The sequence below is a fragment of the Bufo gargarizans genome, chromosome 11 (assembly GCF_014858855.1).
Source record: "Bufo gargarizans isolate SCDJY-AF-19 chromosome 11, ASM1485885v1, whole genome shotgun sequence".
Lineage (NCBI taxonomy): Eukaryota > Metazoa > Chordata > Amphibia > Anura > Bufonidae > Bufo > Bufo gargarizans.
This window is the reverse complement of record NC_058090.1, coordinates 86,020,852-86,040,524: the sequence shown is the minus strand read 5'-3', so window position 1 is coordinate 86,040,524 and position 19,673 is coordinate 86,020,852. Positions and strand designations below refer to the sequence as shown.

Genomic DNA, 19,673 nt, shown 5'->3' with positions numbered 1-19,673 from the left:
GATGTATGTGCCATCACTGGTTTAGGAGGAGGCTTCAGCCTGTTTCAACATCTGATATTATAAAGAAAACTGCTTGAACTTACATCTCATCCGCCTTCCCTTTATCCCATGCACGCCGCCACTCTCCTTTTGAGTCCTTTTGCCTGGCTAGCCGTTCATGGTCAACTTGTTCACGCTGTTTCTTCCACTGTAAGTACTGGTTATGCTCCATTGCTGACGTTGTCAGAGAGTAGTCAGAACGGCTTACCTCACCTTTTGCACCAGGCTTCAAAAAGCAAAACAATAAAAAGCTGAAAAAATGCAAAATTTTAAGGATGTTATAAAATCACAAACGATGAGAGTGAAGAAATTTTTGCCTGCAGAATTTGCAAGTGTCCTGTTCTTAGAAGCAGTAATGCTTACCTGGTGGCTTTAGGGTCTGGCTACACACGGTGGACTTTTTGCTGCAGATTTCAGTGTATTTCAACACCAAAATCCTACTAATAATACCCAAGTGAGTGGGGGTGTATGGTGGGGGTTGTTGTCATGTATTAGAGCCCTGAGGATCATGTTAAGAGTAAGGGTATGTTCAAATGATGGATTTTTGGGATGGGTTCCAGTGTGGATTCAGTGTCAAACCGTGCAGAACCTGCACGGAAACTGGCTCCCATTGTTTATTTTCAATGGGAGGCTGCTCCGCAGTTTATGCGCTTTTCCAGACCGTGCCAAGAATGTTCATGTTCATCGACACCTTGGAACACCACTGAAAATGAAAAACCATGGCAGAAACCTCAGCGAATTTTGACAAGTTCAACATCCATCGTGTGAACATACCCTCAGGGCCTGTTCACACAGTTTTTGGCGTGTCTCCCACACGGAATCCACTAAAAAACCTCCTCCAAACCGTTTCCCATTTATTTCCACATGTTAAAAAATTTGAAAAAAAAAGAGGGACAGTAGGCCCTATCTTGTGGTGGAATCAGCATTGAATCTCTCATTGACGATCCAAGGGTCCATGCAGAAAAGGCTTAAAAAAAGTACAAAAAAAGCTCCTTAAAAAGACTCCATTGTGTGGACATGTCCTAAGGGTACAGCTACATGTCCCATTTTTCTGATGCAGTTTTGGAAGCCAAAATCAGGAGTGGATCATACAAGGAGAGAAGGTATAAAGGACAGATACGACTTCTCTTTACTGAATTCACTCCTTGTTTTGGCTTCCAAAACTGCATCAGGAAACCTGACCATGTGACCCTACCCTAACAAAGGCAATGTTGTACTTTACGGGGCCACCAATGTGAGGTCAATAAGGCTTTACTCAAGTGTCCCACCGTTAGATGGATTTCTTGTTTTAGGGACACTTATTATCTGATGGACATGTGCTAAGTGTGCTGAACATTGCTGTCTTTGCCTGGTTCAGATGTGTTGTGGTAGGCTGTGAGAAGCCGGCACATGATGGCTTTGTACATATTGCTCACCTCTTTGTTTTGTTCTGTTTTGCGCTTTGTCTTGTTTTTTTGTATCCTCCTTTCTATTTTTGGTATGGCAGATGTCTAGAAGAAGAATTAATTTTAGTAACAGCAGGCCTCAGATAGAAAAGTATATAATTTAGCATTTAGTACAGCAATGTTCTGCAGATACAGTTGCAAGAAAAAGTATGTGAACCCTTTGGAATGATATGGATTTCTGCACAAATTGGTCATAAAATGTGATCAAGTCACAACAATAGACAATCACAGTCTGCTTAAACTAATAACACACAAATAATTAAATGTTACCATGTTTTTATTGTAATCACAGGGTACAACCTGTTATAAAACGTAGCCTTTAATCTAATTTACACATAAAATAACAAACTCCCACAGACAAACATAGAAAAAGAACAAAAAAGGATATAACCATGACGACATAAGGGATAATGCTGTAACGCTCAATGGCATAAGTCAATGATAGACGGGGTGGACAGTCATGGATTCTGACCTGTCCCTGTACCTAGCCCTAGACTCGACACCCCTGCCTATGAACGGAATAGCCGCCCTGATAAGGACGATCCCGTGTTCTGGAACCTCCTAGTGGGTCCTAAATTGACCCTATGATGTTGGCGAGTCCCTAAATCGGGGCCTACTCTAGGTACACAGAACAAAAAAGAAAATTATAAATTGCAGTACGAAGAGCAATGGACCACCCACACTCATGGATGCTGCGTCTGTGGGTGGACAAATGCTTGAAATGTTACGTCATGGATGTTACAAAGACAACCACATGTGTAATTATCTATGAATATATATATCATCAGGTAAACGATGTTAATGTGTAACATTCACACACCAAGATTATTAGTATGTGATGTTCATACACCAAGAATTGCCGTACACATTTGTACATGCGGATGTATAGTCAGGATATATATACACGCTAGGCACCAGAGCACTGCCTCCTAGGTTGGTGGCATACAGTCAAGTGCCTAAGTCCCAACGTGTTTCACCCTAATTGATTGCCGGGTTCCTCAGGGGACATATTTTAGTACAATGCTATTTTTGGCATCAGTAATTATTAAGAAGTGGTGAAGCAGTCAGCAGGGCCCTCAGTTATGATGACATAGTTTGACTAGATATTTTACTAGTCTGCTAAGTTCAATCATTCAATAGCTTTAAAGGGTCAGATATAAAGACCATATTAAAGGACCTTAGAGAGGCACATAGTGCGTAAATCACTAGCCACTTTTGGTACAGTGCATGAAGGTATCACCATATGGGGTACAGACTCCCAAAAGGATATACAAGCTCATGCAAATATATAGTCCCAACGTGGATAATCGGAGTAACGACCTCTAGAGACAACCACATATGTATGATGACATGTGTAATAACAAACAAGTAACCAGATACTACTTGCGTCTCCGGATACAGCCAGGGCGGCCCCAAACTGTCCGTGGGGTTAGTAGTGTATCCACTATCACTCCAGCCGTAGCCTGTATACACAAGATAATGGTGCCTCACTGGTCCTATGTGTGAGGTCGCTCGTGTTTTTATTGAGCACACCATGTAAACATTCACAGTGCAGGGGGAAAAAGTATGTGAACCCTTGGATTTAATAACTGGTTGAACCTCCTTTGGCAGCAATAACTTCAACCAAACGTTTCCTGTAGTTGCAGATCAGACGTGCACAACGGTCAGGAGTAATTCTTGACCACTCCTCTTTACAGAACTGTTTCAGTTCAGCAATATTCTTGGGATGTCTGGTGTGAATCGCTTTCTTGAGGTCATGCCACAGCATCTCAATCGGGTTGAGGTCAGGACTCTGACTGGGCCACTCCAGAAGGCGTATTTTCTTCCATTTAAGCCATTCTGTTGTTGATTTTACTTCTATGCTTTAGGTCGTTGTCCTGTTGCAACACCCATTTTCTGTTGAGCTTTAGCTGGTGGACAGATGGCCCTAAGTTCTCCTGCAAAATTCTTGATAAACCTGGGAATTCATTTTTCCTTCGATGATAGCAATCTGTCCAGGCTCTGACGCAACAAAGCAGCCCCAAACCATGATGCCCCCACCACCATACTTCACAGTTGGGATGAGGTTTTGATGTTGGTGTGCTGTGCCTCTTTTTCTCCATACATAGTGTTGTGTGTTTGTTCGAATCAACTTTGGTTTCATCTGTCCACAGAATATTTTGCCAGTACTGCTGTGGAACATCCAGGTGCTCTTGTGGAAACTGTAAACGTGCAGCAATGTTTTTTTCGGACAGCAGTGGCTTCCTCTGTGGTATCCTCCCATGAAATCCATTCTTGTTTAGTGTTTTATGTATCGTAGATTCACTAACATGGATGTTAGCATATGCCAGAGACTTTTGTAAGTCTTTAGCTGACACTCTAGGATTCTTCCTCACCTCATTGAGCAGTCTGCGCTGTGCTCTTGCAGTCATCTTTATAGGACGACCACTCCTAGGGAGAGTAGCAGCAGTGCTGAACTTTCTCCATTTATAGACAATTTGTCTTACCGTGGACTGATGAACAGCAAGGCTTTTGGAGATACTGTTATAACCCTTTCCAGCTTCATGCAAGTAAACAATTCTTAATCGTAGGTCTAGCTGGATGGGAGGAGCTATAAACTATCTAGGCGTTGTTAGGGGCGGTGCTGGAGCGGTGGCAGAGAAAGGACAAGTGCATCATGGGTTTGGTCGGATACAGAAGCAGGAAGTGCTACTTACAGAATGTACACAAACCAGAGTGATTGGTTTACATGATGAAGAGCATGGGAAGATGTACATGAGGTCAATGACTACATGAAAAACCCTAGTATTCCCAGAAAAGACCTTTAAGCCCTACTTAACCCTGGAAGTCCCTACACTATAGGTAGGTAATTAAAGATCAAACGTCCTGTGGTCAAAACTGTCAACAATACTGCACCTCTCGCTAATTATTAGTCCACTGATCAATCAGAAGAACAGGAAAAACATATCCTTTTTTTGAGCATCTATTGCGCTCATTTTGCATCAGTTTTTTTTTGGGGGGGGGGCAGTTCCCTCTGAGATCCTTTATTTTTCAGGGGAGAAAAGGTCCTTGAAGCAGGACTTTTTCACTTGTGTAAAATACCCAGGACTCTGAGGGAATTGACAAAAACGGAATCAAAATAAGCACAACGGATGCTGAAAATAGGGGATGCATTTTTAAAATGTTTCTGTTCTAGATCGATCAGAAGAGGGGAAAACTCAAAGGTGATTTGAATGTTGCCTTAGTGATACCAGAACAACATTCCCCTTTAAAACTAAATGATGAAGCGTTTTTTGAGATCTTGTAGCATATACTGAAGGAGAATTCGGTATCTAGAAAATTCCTCATCACCAGTGAGTATTTCCTCATCACCAGCACAGTGTCTACCTTGACAAGAACGTATAGACAGCATTCATGGTTTATCATGTTTTCCCCAGTTTGTATTTCGAATACCCAGACACAGCAGCGGGCATGATTTCTGCCAGGCTTGCAGTTCAGTGCTGGCTCCTGTACAGCCTCCGCTTCAGAGTTATTGTCTGGAGCGCCTGCCAACTGACATTGCATTCTTTTTGTCCAACGTTTCAAGCCATAAAAGGGAACAGTACAGCTCCGACTAACGCTGACACTCATACCGAGGAGATAAACCGAGCAAATAAATAGTGTTATGAGCAAGGCCTAGTCCTTCTATCAGACACTAGGACGTAGAGGACTGCAAAATGACATAAAAACTATATAAAGTATGCAAAATCTCTGCTTGTTATATTGGATGGTTTTGGCTGGCACGCATGGCACGTAAAATGATATAGGAACCTCGTCTTAACCCTTTAATCACGAGGACACTTTTTTGTGACTTGGCACATGTGGTGGTTTCACGGTCCTAACTTTTTTATTTGTTGGACCACTACATTTTTGCTGTGTTTTTATGTGATACCTAGGAATTTGTATTATTCGTTTTTTTGTAATTTTGGAAAAAGTTTTCCCCCCCCAAAGTATATATACGTTAATAAATGAATTACCTATTATGTTTTAGTCATTTTGATATACAATATGTGTAATTTAATGTGAATGGGGCAACTATGGTGATAGTTTTGGTTGGTGTGGGTGGTTTTCTTTTTTCTTTTATTAGTATTCTATTATATTTTTGTACTTATTTTCATTTAGTACTGGCACACATGTCCCCAAGAGCAAGGGCGTTGCTAGAGTCCGGCCCAAGCCCCAATGCATATGGCCCAATTCTCTAAGTCGACCGACCGCCCCAAACACTAGCACTGAAGACATTTTACTGTACTTGCTATACAGCAGCACATGCCTCTCACATCCAGGGCCTCCCAGGTGACGTCTCCTCTGATGTAGATCTTCTCTGTCATCATCTTCTCCAATCGGTTCGGAGAACCTCTCTCAGCCGCTCCTCGTCTCTGCAGAGTGTGACGCACAGACATCTTAGCTTCCTCACTTTTCTGTACCCCCAAATACTATGCTGAAGAAAAATAAGTGCCCCCCATAGTAACAGTACTCCTCATAGTCCCACCAATAGTAATTCCCTTCTAGAATACTCTCATTAGTAATACTGCCCCCTACTGGACCCAACAGTGACAACGCTCCCCAAGAGTGCCTCCATTAGTAGAATAGCCCTCCAGTATTAATAATGCCCTTACAGAGCCCCCAGTAGAAATAAGGCCCCCTATTGTTCCCCCAGTGGTAATAAAGCTCTCTACAGACCCCTCAGTAGTAATAAGGCCTCTTAGTAGAAATAATGCGGATCTATAAGTCCCTCCTATAGAGCCCTTAGTAATAATAAGAACGCCTAATGTCCCCTGGATTTAAAAGGCCCCCAGTATTTATAATGCCTCCAATGTTATAATGCTCACCCTGAAGTGCCGCCAGTATTTATAATGCCCCCTGCAGTTATATTCCTCTGTTTACTGTCCTCAAAAATTAAAATTCCCCAGCCCCTCCAAAATACAGTCCCGTGTAAATAACATCACACCATCTCTCCTGCCCCCTTCCAATATGCAGTCCCGCGTAAATAACATCACCCACTTCCCAGCCGCCTTCAACATACAGTCCCATGTAAAGAACATCACCCCCTTAATAATCAGTCCCATGTAAATAACATCACTCCCTCCCCTAGACACTGTCTACATACAGTCCCATGTAAATAAAATCAACCCCTCCCCAGCCACCTCCAACATGCATTCCCATGTAAATAGCATCACTCCCTCAACTTTTAGTCCCATGTAAATAACATCACTCCACCTCACTGTCCTATGTAAATAACTTCCCTCCCTTCAGCCCTAACATACAGTCCCAGTTGAATAACTACAACTCCCAACATTGCTCTGCTTCTCACACTGAGTAATCTACCCCTTCACTTACCTCACCACAGATTCTTCCCAGGAGGACTTCTATTTACTGCTGAGCCGTCCTCTCCTGCACTGGTCACATGATGGTGACATCATGGCAGGTCCTTTTCAGCTACTGCATTCAGAACTGATCACATTGACTGTGATGTCACCACAGGTCCTTCAGCTCATGCAAGGCATTGGATTCAATTGTATTGCCGTCCTGAGGATGGCAATACAGTTGTATCTAGCTGGCAGGCAGTACATTCGGGGCCTGGGACAAAACATCAGGGGCCTAGCAACGCCCCTGCCCAAGAGGTCATCAAAAGAGGATTGGCTCCATTCTGTCTCGGTTGTGAAGCAACTGTGCGGCATTTGAGTACCCTGCGGGTGAAGGGGCTGCGGCTGGCTCTAATTAAAGGGGTTATCCAAGACTAATACATACCTTCCAGAGTGACTGGGAGACAGATATGAAATAAACAAATATACAGACTGAGATAGATGGATAAAATATATAGATAGATGATAGGTAGATAGATGACACAGATTTTCTAGATAGGCTTTGTATGTCAACATTGCTGCAAGGCAAGTAATGATTAATATATCCAGAAATTCATTCTGAAGGCCAGCATTTTCCTTCCAGCAGCAGCAGTCTAAGCTATCCACATCAAACCAACTAAATCCTACAATCAGATTCTTCCCTGCCCTGCGCCCTCAAGAAACCACTATGCCAACCTAACTGCAGTTAAAGAATCTCTTACAAATGTCTTTATGTACATCACCATCTTCTGGATGAAGGTGGAAGTGCATTTAGTCATCAGGTCTCTTCAGAAATAAAGCCTTTAGTCAGACAAAACACCAAAAACCAAATATAAAAAACTGATATAAACCAACACTAGACATCTGTAGACACATACTCTTCAAGTCTTTCTTTAAAATAATAATAAATTAGGTACTTACTACGTTTTCAGACCCTGGGAGATCAAACCTACGAGCAGCTACTTGTCACTTGTCACTTCTTAACCGCGCTGGAGCAAAGAAGAGGTGTTTTTTTTATTCAATATGTCTATATAATCAGGTAGTACTCACCTTCTGTCTGGAAATAGCAATCTGCATATGAGGACCTGTACCGAAGGCGTTATTAACGTCTTCCATGGATAGTTTAGTTTTACTTGTCAGATATACGACATCTTGGTCAATCTTCTTACCGATTGTCCTCATGCCCTAGAGATAATATGGCATATGTCATACAGTACTATGGGTAAAGTGATTACAATTTCACTCATTTAACAATTTAAAAATGACTATGTCTTAAATGAACAGGTTTTAAATGTTATAACTTCACATTTCATGGCTTTCCTTGGTAACTGTGACTAGAAGGTCTCAATCCAATGACCAAGAGTGAACAAAGTTATATTAAATGGGGTGGTCCGGTTTTAAAAAAAATACACTTTCAAACATTTCATTATGGAGATCTTGGGTTAGTATGGGGGTTTTCCTTTATTTTAGGATTCTTCTCTCCTGACCAGAATGGAGAGTGGTCACAAACAGCATCTCTTGTTCTGGAGGACCTGTCCTGTCCTGCAGACCATTGTTGTGATTGAACAATACTCTTAGTTTCTCCTGTGGAGGTGCTGCAGAGAAATTTAAACAGTTACTGCCAGGTTTTCCCTAGACTACAGCTGATTGCTGGGACTCCCAACAGGCGGACACGTTGAAGGAGATTTATATAGACCTGCGCCAGTCTTGATATTCCTGCACACCTCATCATAAATTAGGCGCATCCTCCTGTAGTCCGTATGCCTTACTAGAAATCTACGACAGCTAAGAACTGCGATAGTTTCTGGCTTCATTTACGCCAGAAAACTATCATAAATGACGATACATTTGTCAGGGTGGTTGACCACACCCCGTCCCCAACCTTACCATGCCACCTTTCAGAAACGTTGTGAGGACTGGCAAAAAGTGGGAGATGCAATTTTTTTTTTTTTCAAATAATGACATCCAACATAATTGCACTTCCTCTGGTCCATTTAGCAAAATGGCTACCCTACCAAAACTACTAAATGCTAAAATCTTTAACCCCTTTTGGACCTTTGGCATACATGTACGGCACGGTGGACAAAGAGTTCCACACATCTGCCGTAAATGTACAGTGTCATTCATGTACTGTGCACTCTTCAAGTAGGGCAGAACCTGCTCTTACTAGATCAGCGGCAGAGGCACGGCTGTTATCCTGCTGTATCCACCTGCATCTCTGAACTGCTGACTGCCACATCAAAGGGATTTACAGAGGGAGGGAGCTTCCTCACTTACCCCATTGGCTTCCCACAATGCAATTGTGAGATGCTGATGGCTGCTAATGCAAACCGATGCCCACAGGCTTAGGGCTTATAGACACAACCGTAGCCTGTTTTGTGGTCCGGACATTGCGAATCAGCAAAACACGCATACCGGCCTTGTGTGTTTCGCATTTTGCGAGATGGAACGTCTGGCCCATAATAGAACAGTCCTATCCTTGTCCAAATTGTGGACAAGAATAGGACATGTTCTATATTTATGCAGGTGCCACGGAACGGGCATACGGATGCGGACAGAAAGAAAAAATTGACTGATTAATGTAGTTTAATATTTTAAAAATTCTAGAAAAGAAAGCACAAAATCTTATTAAATGGAAACCGACCTCTACTTTACTGTCCACAGAGACACACAGCTGCATCTCATTCCCCATACGTAAAGTTAACCTCTGCTCGGTGCTGTCGGAGCTTCTCCGGCCTTTTGTTACTATTCTTTTCTCCTGTAGCACAAATTAGCCATAAATACAGATTAAGAATAATTACTCCGATTGTAATTTACCCTCTATTGTACAGGGTGGCCCACGAAAAATGAGTCCGTCTCCAGCGATAGTAAGACAAGATGAACGAGCAAGTGGATTGTTTTTTTTTTTATTACCCACAAGCAGGGGTGGACTGGGAACTTAAAGTGGCCCTGGAAAAAATACTAAAATCCTTCTATCTTCATTCAGCAGGACCTGCGCTAACGTCACCACGTGTTGAGCGCAATTACGTCATCAAAGATCCTTTTGCAGGTCCTGAAAGAAGAAGCAAGAAGACGATGCCGGCTGCGCGAACAAGTGGATGAGGTGAGTTAAAAAAAATATTTTTAACCCCCTCAATCCACATTTTAGTAAGCATTCTGTATTAAGGATGCTATTATTTTCCCTTATAACCATGTTATAAAATAATACAGTAAATTGACTTTTAGCAATTTACTAACATCATCTCCTAGTACCCATGCGTGAAAATCGCATTGCATCCGCACTTGCTTGCGGATGCTATGCGATTTTCACGCATCCCCATTCGATTCTATGGGTCCTGCGTTGCGTGAAAAACATAGAATATAGAACAGGCTGCGATTTTCACTCAACGCACAAGTGATGCGTGAAAATCACTGCTCATCTGCACAGCGGCATTGAAGTGAATGGGTCCGGATTCAGTGCAAGTGCAATGCGTTCACCTCACACATTGCACCCACCCAGAATTCTTGCCCATGTGAAAGGGGCCTAAAAGTGTCCCTGTTTTTCTGGTTGGGTCCAAATTGATAGTAGGTAGGGCCAGCAATACCATATTGTGGCACATTATATCACCTCAACAGAGCCAAATACCACAGTCCATCACAAAATACTGCCAGCAGCACAAAATACATACCCAAAAATTTCCACTGGCAGATCGGTAGTAGGGCCCAGGCAGCCCCCTGGGCATTGGCCCACATGGAAAAGGACCTAGGAATTTTAGTGAACAGCAAACTGAGCTGCAAAAACCAGTGTCAGGCAGCTGCTGCCAAGGCCAGTAAGATAATGGGTTGCATCAAAAGGGGCATAGATGCCCGTGATGAGAACATAGTCCTACCACTTTACAAATCACTAGTCAGACCACACATGGAGTACTGTGTACAGTTCTGGGCTCCTGTGAACAAGGCAGACATAGCAGAGCTGGAGAGGGTTCAGAGGAGGGCAACTAAAGTAATAACTGGAATGGGGGGGACTAGAGTACCCTGAAAGATTATCAGCATTAGCGTTATTCACTTTTTAAAAAAGACGACTGAGGGGAGATCTAATTACTATGTATACATATATCAGGGGTCAGTACAGAGATCTATCCCATCATCTGTTTATCCCCAGGACTGTGACTGTGACGAGGGGACATCCTCAGCGTCTGGAGGAAAGAAGATTTGTACACAGACATAGAAGAGGATTCTTTACGGTAAGAGCAGTGAGACTATGGAATTCTCCGCCTGAGGAGGTGGTGATGGTGAGTACAATAAAGGAATTCAAGAGGGGCCTGGATGTATTTCTGGAGTGTAATAATATTACAGGCTATAGCTACTAGAGAGGGGTCGTTGATCCAGGGAGTTATTCTGATTGCCTGATTGGAGTCGGGAAGGAATTTTTCCCCGCTTAAGTTGGGAAAATTGGCTTGAACCTCCCATTTTTTTTTTTGCCTTCCTCTGGATCAACTTGCAGGATAACAGGCCGAACTGGATGGACAGATGTCTTTGTTCGGCCTTATATACTATGTTACTATGTCTATGGCCAGGGTCTATGCTTTTTCCAACAAGATGGGGCAACATCTCGCACCTCACGGGACTCACTAGCACGGGTTCATGAACTGTTTACGGAGGAGCAAACTGTGAGCAAGGGGTTATGGCCACCATGTTCCTCAGACTTGTCCACATCCGATTTTGATCTGTGGGGAAAATTAAAATAGAAAATGTCCGCTAACAATCCACATCCCCTGGATGAACGCAAGGAAAACATCACAAATACTATCCGCAGCATCACAAGCAGTATCAGGCAACATAATCCAACGTTCCCAGAGATGCAGAGACTGTGAACAGGGACCACTTTCAGCATCTTTTGTGACTTGTGGGTTGTGGGTCTACTTGTTCGTTCATCTTGTCATACTATCGCTAGAGGCAGGCTAATTTTTTGTGGGCCACCCTGTAGAATACACTACTAATGCCAGAATGAACACCTATTTTTGTGGCCTATGTTAAATAGCAGATATGTAGAGTAGGTTATGCGATTAGGAGAACAAGGTGCTTGAGCTAACCATGTCTGGCAATGATTTCAGCAACAGAATAAGGATACTTTAAAGTGCAGTCACACAACTTTTCATAAATGAATAGTACAGGCGAGCATAAAATACTTTGTAATATATCTTATGAGAGAAAAATCACCTATTTTCCTCCTTCCACTTTTTAAAGAAAAATTCTCTCTGACATTTCTGAGAAATCTGTCTTGGTACAAGATGGGCTGCCTGCTCACTGAAGCATCAGATTAGATTTTCCATAGAGAGTGGAAGGGGCAAGGAGAAGAGAGGGAGTGCACAGAGAAACAGACAACAAATACATGACTCGGCAGATTCAGCAGCTATTAGTATATGCTATATCTCACCCCAAGTGCTTCTTCCACATCTATACTCTTCAGTCGTCTGCACAAACATCATTACATCTAGTCTACACCAAACAGCTCAGAGACAAGTGAGAATGTAGAGAAGCAGCATGTAAAGGAGAAAACTGCTAAATTTACAGATATGAGTCACATGATCATCAGATATAGTGCTATCACTCATGTTCTGAAAAGTTATTTGATGATTTAGGTACGGTTTAATGGATAGTCCTGTACATAAACTTAATTTGGGGTTGACAAAGGGACTACTATTTCTTAAAAATACGTTATGTTGCTTATTACTTGATCGCCACTCATCTGGATTCTCTGACCTAAAGATATCAGCTGTATTACTAGGGAAATAGGGTCCATCAGGGTATCTTACAGATCAGTTCTCTGTTCTCTAGGTGGTTCTAAACCTCTTAACCAAGTACATCTCCAATGACTATGGAGTGAATTGCTTCCTACTTTTCCGAGCAGCTTGACAATCTATCGGTAAATTCTGCTCAACAGGAATGTATTGGGCCACAAGCTGTTGGTAGGCCAATGAGGCAGCCACATAATGGAATGATAGCTCTCCAATATATATAATTGATTCAGGAAAAAATACATAAATGTGCCTTACATTTTGAGTTTTTGTGATTGTAATGGTGAGGCTGTCTTGCTTAGGTCTGTGAGATTTGACAGCCATGCCTTCTTTCTCTGCACGTAACCGGTCCTCTTCTATTTCCTGCAGAAAGATAACCTTTTTCAGACAATTACTGTAAATTGATGCATTAAGTATTCATATAACACCCCTATATAATACTCCAATAAGACTATAACTACACGGTCAGGTTTCTTGATGCAGTTTTGGAAGCCAAAATCAGAGGTGGCTCCTAAAAGGAGAGAAAGTATAAAGGACAGATATGATTTCTCTATTTTTATTTTTTTATTCACTCCTGTGGTTGGATTTCAAAACTGCTTAAATAAACGTGAAAACATGGCCATACCCTAACAGTGCTACATTTACTATAACCTATAGGAAGATTAAACATTCATAAATAAGCTCATTACTCCGAACTACAAAATTCAAGCCAAGAAAAAAAAAAGCCTTTTAAAAGCGGAAATTTATCGGTACATAGTTGGGTCATATATTTCTGCTGTAATGCTAGGATACCAAATGTATAATATCAGTATACAGTAAGTATACAGACATATGTAAAAAAAAATATAAATAATCTCCTGCCCTAAAATCTAGCAATGCCATGGTCTGAGACTCTGAGTTTGGTCACATTATACATGCATGATGAAGCAAGGTTGCAACTTTAATCAACTGCTTGTTGACTGCTCATGCATGTTTTTATAGCAGTCTTTAGTGGCTTTGTTTCTGTATTGTAGTGGCATATGGTATTAAGAGGCTAAAAGGGTCAGTATGAAGATCGGAGAGAAGTCGAGACAGACAGCGAAGGGTCAAAATCCACAAACCAGGCAAACAAATTTAAACAGAACACCATTGCAGGAACTACTGAAACTGCAACTGGAAACTATTGCTCAGGCACTTTCCACTGCGGAAGGTGCCTTATCTACCTCAAGGTGGCCAGAAATAGGCTGGGAAAGATTAGGGTGCTCACTGGCCCTATAAGAGCCAGAGGGAGTATTTGTATCCTACAGGTGGAGCAAGAGAGGCTTAGCTGACAAGAAGAAAGTCGCAGCCTGTGTGGAGGGACAGAACTACTATGATGGCAGGTGAGCAGAGCAGTGGTGGCCACGGGGAAGATGGAAGATTGTACGACTGCAGGATCAGACTACACAGGGTTTATTTGTTGTCTGTTACCATGGATATGCAAATGTTAGCATAAGAGCTGTAGAAACAAAACATTAGAAGCTACAGAAAATTTCTAATTGAAAGCTAGCTTTTTTACCAGTTGGACTTCTGTTTTTGTGATGCAAGAAGTATACAGTAAGTTCCTAGGCTCTCTCTAGCACCAGCGACAGCTACAATCATATCATGTAAAGCTATAGTTATGGAGTGAATCTGAAGTTCTCTATCAGGGAACTGAACTCTGACAACTATAAAGAAATCAGTAAGCACAGACTATTGGACCTAATAATATGTTAGATGTCCACTTTAAGATAAATCATTAGATTTATGTCACAATCAGTGAGGGGGGGGGGGGGACTCCACACTAAACACAGTAGGGAAGGGGAACAGTAACTGGGCCTGGAAACTAGGGAAGAAACAGGTCACCTCCTAACCAACCCTAATCCAGGCCCTAACCACCTATCAATATGAATAGACCTTGAAGGTAGGAATATTTATAAGCCGGATACCTAGGCCCCGATTTCCCTATAAGGCCCTGGAATAAGTATAGGACCAGAGACAACCCAATCCTCCCCAGATGGACGAATGTAAGTCTCTGTCTGAGTCCCAGATACAACAGGGAATATAACAAACACAATCAAACGTGACACTTAACTTCTACTGGGATATTTTCTGTACTCGAATAGAAAGGATTGGTGGGTGGTAACATATGCACGGTCCACTCTCCTTCACTTTGTGGGCTCAGTTTTAGAGATAGGTGCAGGTCCCAGAGGTGGATATGTCACCAATGTCTGAGATGGACCTGCAGAACGCCAGCAGATAACATTGCAGCCACATATTCTGTAACTCCAAAGATGTATTTCTTTTTCTCATAGCGGCAGCGGCCCATGAGAAGTGAGTGGAGGATGGGAGTAGTGGTTATGTCTCTAAGGAAGGCAGTACTACACATGGTTCACTTTGGTGATCTCCACTCTTGCGCTCCGTAAGGCCGTGCAGTGACTGGAGGGCACACCCTTTCTTCCCTCTGGGCACATCCTGGCATTGGGGCTCTTGCTTGGTGTTGTTTGGGGTGCCCTTGATGTTGGATCATTTTCTGGGTCTAAGGCAGGGCCCGTGAATGATGGAGACTATGATCAGGTCTGTTAGTCTGAGGCCCTGATTTATCAACGGGGACAATTTAAAGTTTGTCTTCAAATTTGCCTATTTGTGTAAGGGTAACGGTCTGTGAGCCAAATAGATGAAAGTGGAGCACAGCACTTTTTCAATTTAGAACAGGGAAGCTATCGCATTCTCACTTATTTTCACCTGTCACAGATAAGGCAGGTCAAGAGTGGAGCACATGTCGAGACAATTTTTGGAGACTTGTCCTCTATTATAAATAAGGCCAAAAACCAACTTACTCCACGGTAACGCCCACAAACAGATGGATTTCTGAAGCTGACAGGAGCAAAAACCAAAACTTTGGCTTGTCGTAGACTATTGATAAATTTGTCCTTGGAGCAAAATGACAGGAAAGCTGCAATTTACCCAGCAATAAACACAAAGCCAGGTTAATAAATCAAAGCCATAATCTCTCTATATTGAGCTGAAAAGGGTTGTAATATAAACAGCAGCAAAATGCACAGATCCATAGAATATCCCAATGTGATTCTGTTTCCAACACTGACTAGCCAGGGGGCAGAGCTGGTCCATCACCCTGACAACCTAACACAGTTTGACAAGTTGTTAATCGTATGTTGAACACACAGTGCTATTAAATGCATATACATAGCAAATCACAACACTAACTCAAGAAACATTGTATTAATGCTGTTAATGGAAATTAACCGTTTGCAGTAGTCATTCTGGGGTACTGCATAGCCTCTCAAATTCATCCACTATTAGCTAGTTTTGGCACCCAATAGCAGTGATATTGTCAGGTGGGTTGTCCCTCAGTTTTAGGCCTCATGCACACGACCGTATTTTGTTTCCGTGTCGATCTGTTTTTTTTGCGGATAGGATGCGGACCCATTCATTTCAACAGGTCCGCAAAAAACGTGGGCAGCACACCGTGTGCTGTCTGCATCAGTATGTCCGTTCCGTTGCTCCGCAAAAAAAATAGTGCATGTCCTATTTTTTTCTAGTTAGCGGACACGACTAAGCATTTTTATAATGGATCCTCAAAAAAACCGATCCGCAATAAACATCATCCTTTTTAAGGGCTGAGTGATGTTCCGTTAACACTGGGGACCCCCCCACCTGACAATTCACTGCTATCAGGCTAATAAGGCCCCATTCACTCAAACGTAAGGCCTCAGTGCCCATATTGTGGACTGCAAACAGCAGGCCCACAATACACGGGCACCGGTTGTGTGCACTCCGTGCTGTGGATACAAACCCATGGACTTAAATGGGGCTGCAATCTGTAAAATATGGCAATATATAGGACATGTCCTATCTTTTGTGGGGTGGAGGCGTGGATCTGAAGCCCACAAAAACACTCAGAAGTGCTTCCGTGGACTTTTGGGTCTAGTCCTTCTGCACCGCAAAATATAGGACGTGTTCTATCTTTTGCCATATTTTGTAGATCGTGGACCCATTGACTATAAGTGAACGGGTCCACACCACAATGCAGGATACATACGGCCAGTGCATTTGCGGTCTGCAGCACGGGCACAGTGTCCATACGGTCGTGTGAATGAGGTCTAAGCTAGCAGCAATGATAATGCAGCTGGAGTCCCATAGGCATGTGACAGTACCTCTTTAATAAACCAAGTTTTGTGCCCAAGGAGCCTTACAGAATTGAGTCATTATACAGTACTACACTTTATTCTTGCTTACCCGATGTCTTTGCATAAGAGCTTCATTCTTTTTTTTTAAGGCCTTAATCTTTTTGTCCAACTCAGCATCTTTCTGCTCTTTCTCCATGATGTCCTCCTCCTCATGTAGTGAAAACTGTTAAAACCAGTATAAACATGGATGTACATAAAGCCCAAAAAATACTGCACTGTAGAGAGATTACACATAGAAACTCAATGGTACCTCCACTGTACCTATAAATGATGCCTTCAGTAAGGAATCGGTGCAGCTAAAAAGAGCAACGAGACCAGGAAAATGGGACGGCAGATATTCATGTTTTTTGAATTGACAGTTACAGTTGGTGAAGCAAGGCGGGTGTCCTGCACATGGCACCCTAGGGGAGAATATGACAGGATGTAACCCCGGGATGGACGTTATTGTATGGTCCAATTTGTGGGAAGTTGTTAACCTAAATTTTATAACATGTTTATTTTTGAGATACAGACCTCACCTCATATTTATTTCTGATATTAAGGGTCCATTCACACGTCCGTTTTTTCTTTCCTGATCTGTTCAGTTTTTTCAGGAACAGATCAGGACCAGATCTGGACCCATTCATTTTCAATGGGTCCTGGAAAAAATCGGACAGCACAATGTGTGCTGTCCGTTTCCGTTGTTCTGTTCCGCATGTCCGTTTAAATATAAAACATGTCCTATTCTTGTCCTGAAAAATCGGATCCTGGTACAATACAAAGTCAATGGATCCGCAAAAAACGGATGACATTCGGATGTCATTCCGTATGTCATCCGTTTTTTGCGGATTCCGTTCCTGGAAACACATAACAAATTTTTTATTTTATTTTTTTTTTCAATTTTTTTTCAAAGAAATCCAAACAACTTTATTTGATTATTGAAATGTATACATGTTCCCGTTTTTTTGCGGATCCGCAAAAAACGGATGACATATGGATGACATACGGAAACATTTTCAGGAACAACGGATCCGCAAAAAACGGACCGTTTTTCAGGATGAAAAAAAACAGGACGTGTGAATGGACCCTTACACTGCTACCAGGGATATTTAACTAATCTGATGTAACGGAAAACTGGCTTAGTTGGCCATAGCAACCAGACTCTATCTCACCCATCTCTCGTGAGACAAGCCTTGGAAAATAGCCAAGCCATAAATCCATCTGCAGACAGCTGTTTCAGAGTCCTCTGTGCATGATAAACCCAAATCACAGCTACTACATGATGGAGTTCAGCAACATATTTCTTTAAGGGTTTGTTCCCGATTTTGCTTATAGGCTGCTTTTTATTTCTTGCCTACATATGAGTGGAGCATATTAGCATTTCCTTGCGCGAGGATGTGTTTTCATTGTGCTGGTGACCTACCGGGCTTCTCCTCACTATATGGGAAGCCGAGACGTTCGTCCAGCAATGAGTCTGGAGACGTCACCAGCACAGATGGGTGGTTTCTGGCGCTGCCGGAGACTACTTTGCATAGTATTTGCCTCCAAAATAGCCTGTGTTAGAGAACACCTATCTGTGACGTCACCGGGCTCATTGCTGGCTGGAAGTCTTGGCTTACCATAGCCTGGTATGTCAATGAAGCTTTAAAGTGGTATTACTATTGAAAGCATATGCCTCATATATTAATGTCTCATAGGTGTAGGTTCCGATTCCAGGACTCCCACCTATCGGTAGATTGGGTCCCCTTCTCCCCTGTTCACACACCAGAATGGAAGAAGCCAGGCATGCATGCAGCTCTTCAAATTGTAGTTTATGAAATTCGGCCCTCTGTTTGCATGGGCTTTCTACACATTTTGGAGTGTGTCTGTGGGAATTTTTGCCCAATCATCTAGAAGAGCATTTGTGCGGTCAGGCACTGATTTTGGTAAAGAGTTCCTGGCTCGAATATCCATTGTAGTTTAGCCTAAAGGTATCTGATGGGGTTGAGTTCAGGGCTCTGTGTGCATCAGTCACATCAAACTCACCCAACCATTATTTTATGGAGATTGTTTTGTACCCTGGGGCACAGTCATGTTGGAACAGAAAAGGGTTTTCCCCAAACTGTTCTCATAAAACTAGAGGCATACAGTTGTCCAAAAAGGCCTTAGTAGGCGGAAGCGAATAGCTTTTCCATCCCTGGAAATATGAGACTTAGGTCAGCTCTTTAAAAAAAACAACCCTGTAGCATTATCCCTCCTCCACCAAACTTTACAGCAAGCACATAGCAGTCAGGCAGGTAATGTTCTGCTTGCATTTGCCAAAACCATACTCATCGATCAGATTGCCAGACACAGAAATGGGGTTCATCACTCCAGAGAACACGATTCCACTGCTCAAGAGTCCAATGGCGGCATGTTTTAGACACTTTGCATTGTGCTTTGTAGTGTAAAGCTTGCATGCAACTGATTAGTCAAGGAAATCCATGCCATGACGATGACTGTGTACGGAACTCTGTGTTGGCTACTTTTCTGCACCTCTGCGCTTGATGACCTCGTTCTGTAACTTTATATGGTGTGGCTGAGTTAAAAATCAGATGTTTACAAGCTGAACTTCCTGTTTCTATCAGTTTCCTGTTGTGTTTTCTAACCAAACCCAGTATACTGAGCGCCAAGTCTTGCTCCATTTAGCTAACATGAAGAGTGGAGGTATAGGGCACCAAGTGGATGAGGTGAGTTTAATTTAAAAAAAATATATAAAATTTAACCCATCCATCCCTATTTTACTATGCATTCTTTATTAGGAACACTATTATTTTCCCTTATAACCAGGTTATAAGGGAAAATAATAAAATCTTCACACCTAAAACAAACCCTAAATTCTGTGAA

General features: G+C 42.4%; 1 protein-coding gene across 3 annotated transcripts in view; it reads right to left on the bottom strand.

Moving 5' to 3' along the window:
* The window catches only part of CCDC9B (coiled-coil domain containing 9B), a 54,006-nt gene that overhangs the window by 30,768 nt on the left and 3,565 nt on the right, over nucleotides 1-19,673 (bottom strand). For all 3 annotated transcript variants that reach the window (XM_044272321.1, XM_044272319.1, XM_044272320.1), the window contains 6 exons: nucleotides 16,879-16,992; nucleotides 12,880-12,984; nucleotides 9,489-9,602; nucleotides 7,895-8,029; nucleotides 1,455-1,529; nucleotides 84-265 (listed from right to left, as the gene is read on the bottom strand). In XM_044272321.1, the coding sequence (XP_044128256.1) occupies nucleotides 84-265; nucleotides 1,455-1,529; nucleotides 7,895-8,029; nucleotides 9,489-9,602; nucleotides 12,880-12,984; nucleotides 16,879-16,992 (725 nt within the window). The remainder of the gene's footprint in view (nucleotides 1-83; nucleotides 266-1,454; nucleotides 1,530-7,894; nucleotides 8,030-9,488; nucleotides 9,603-12,879; nucleotides 12,985-16,878; nucleotides 16,993-19,673) is intronic.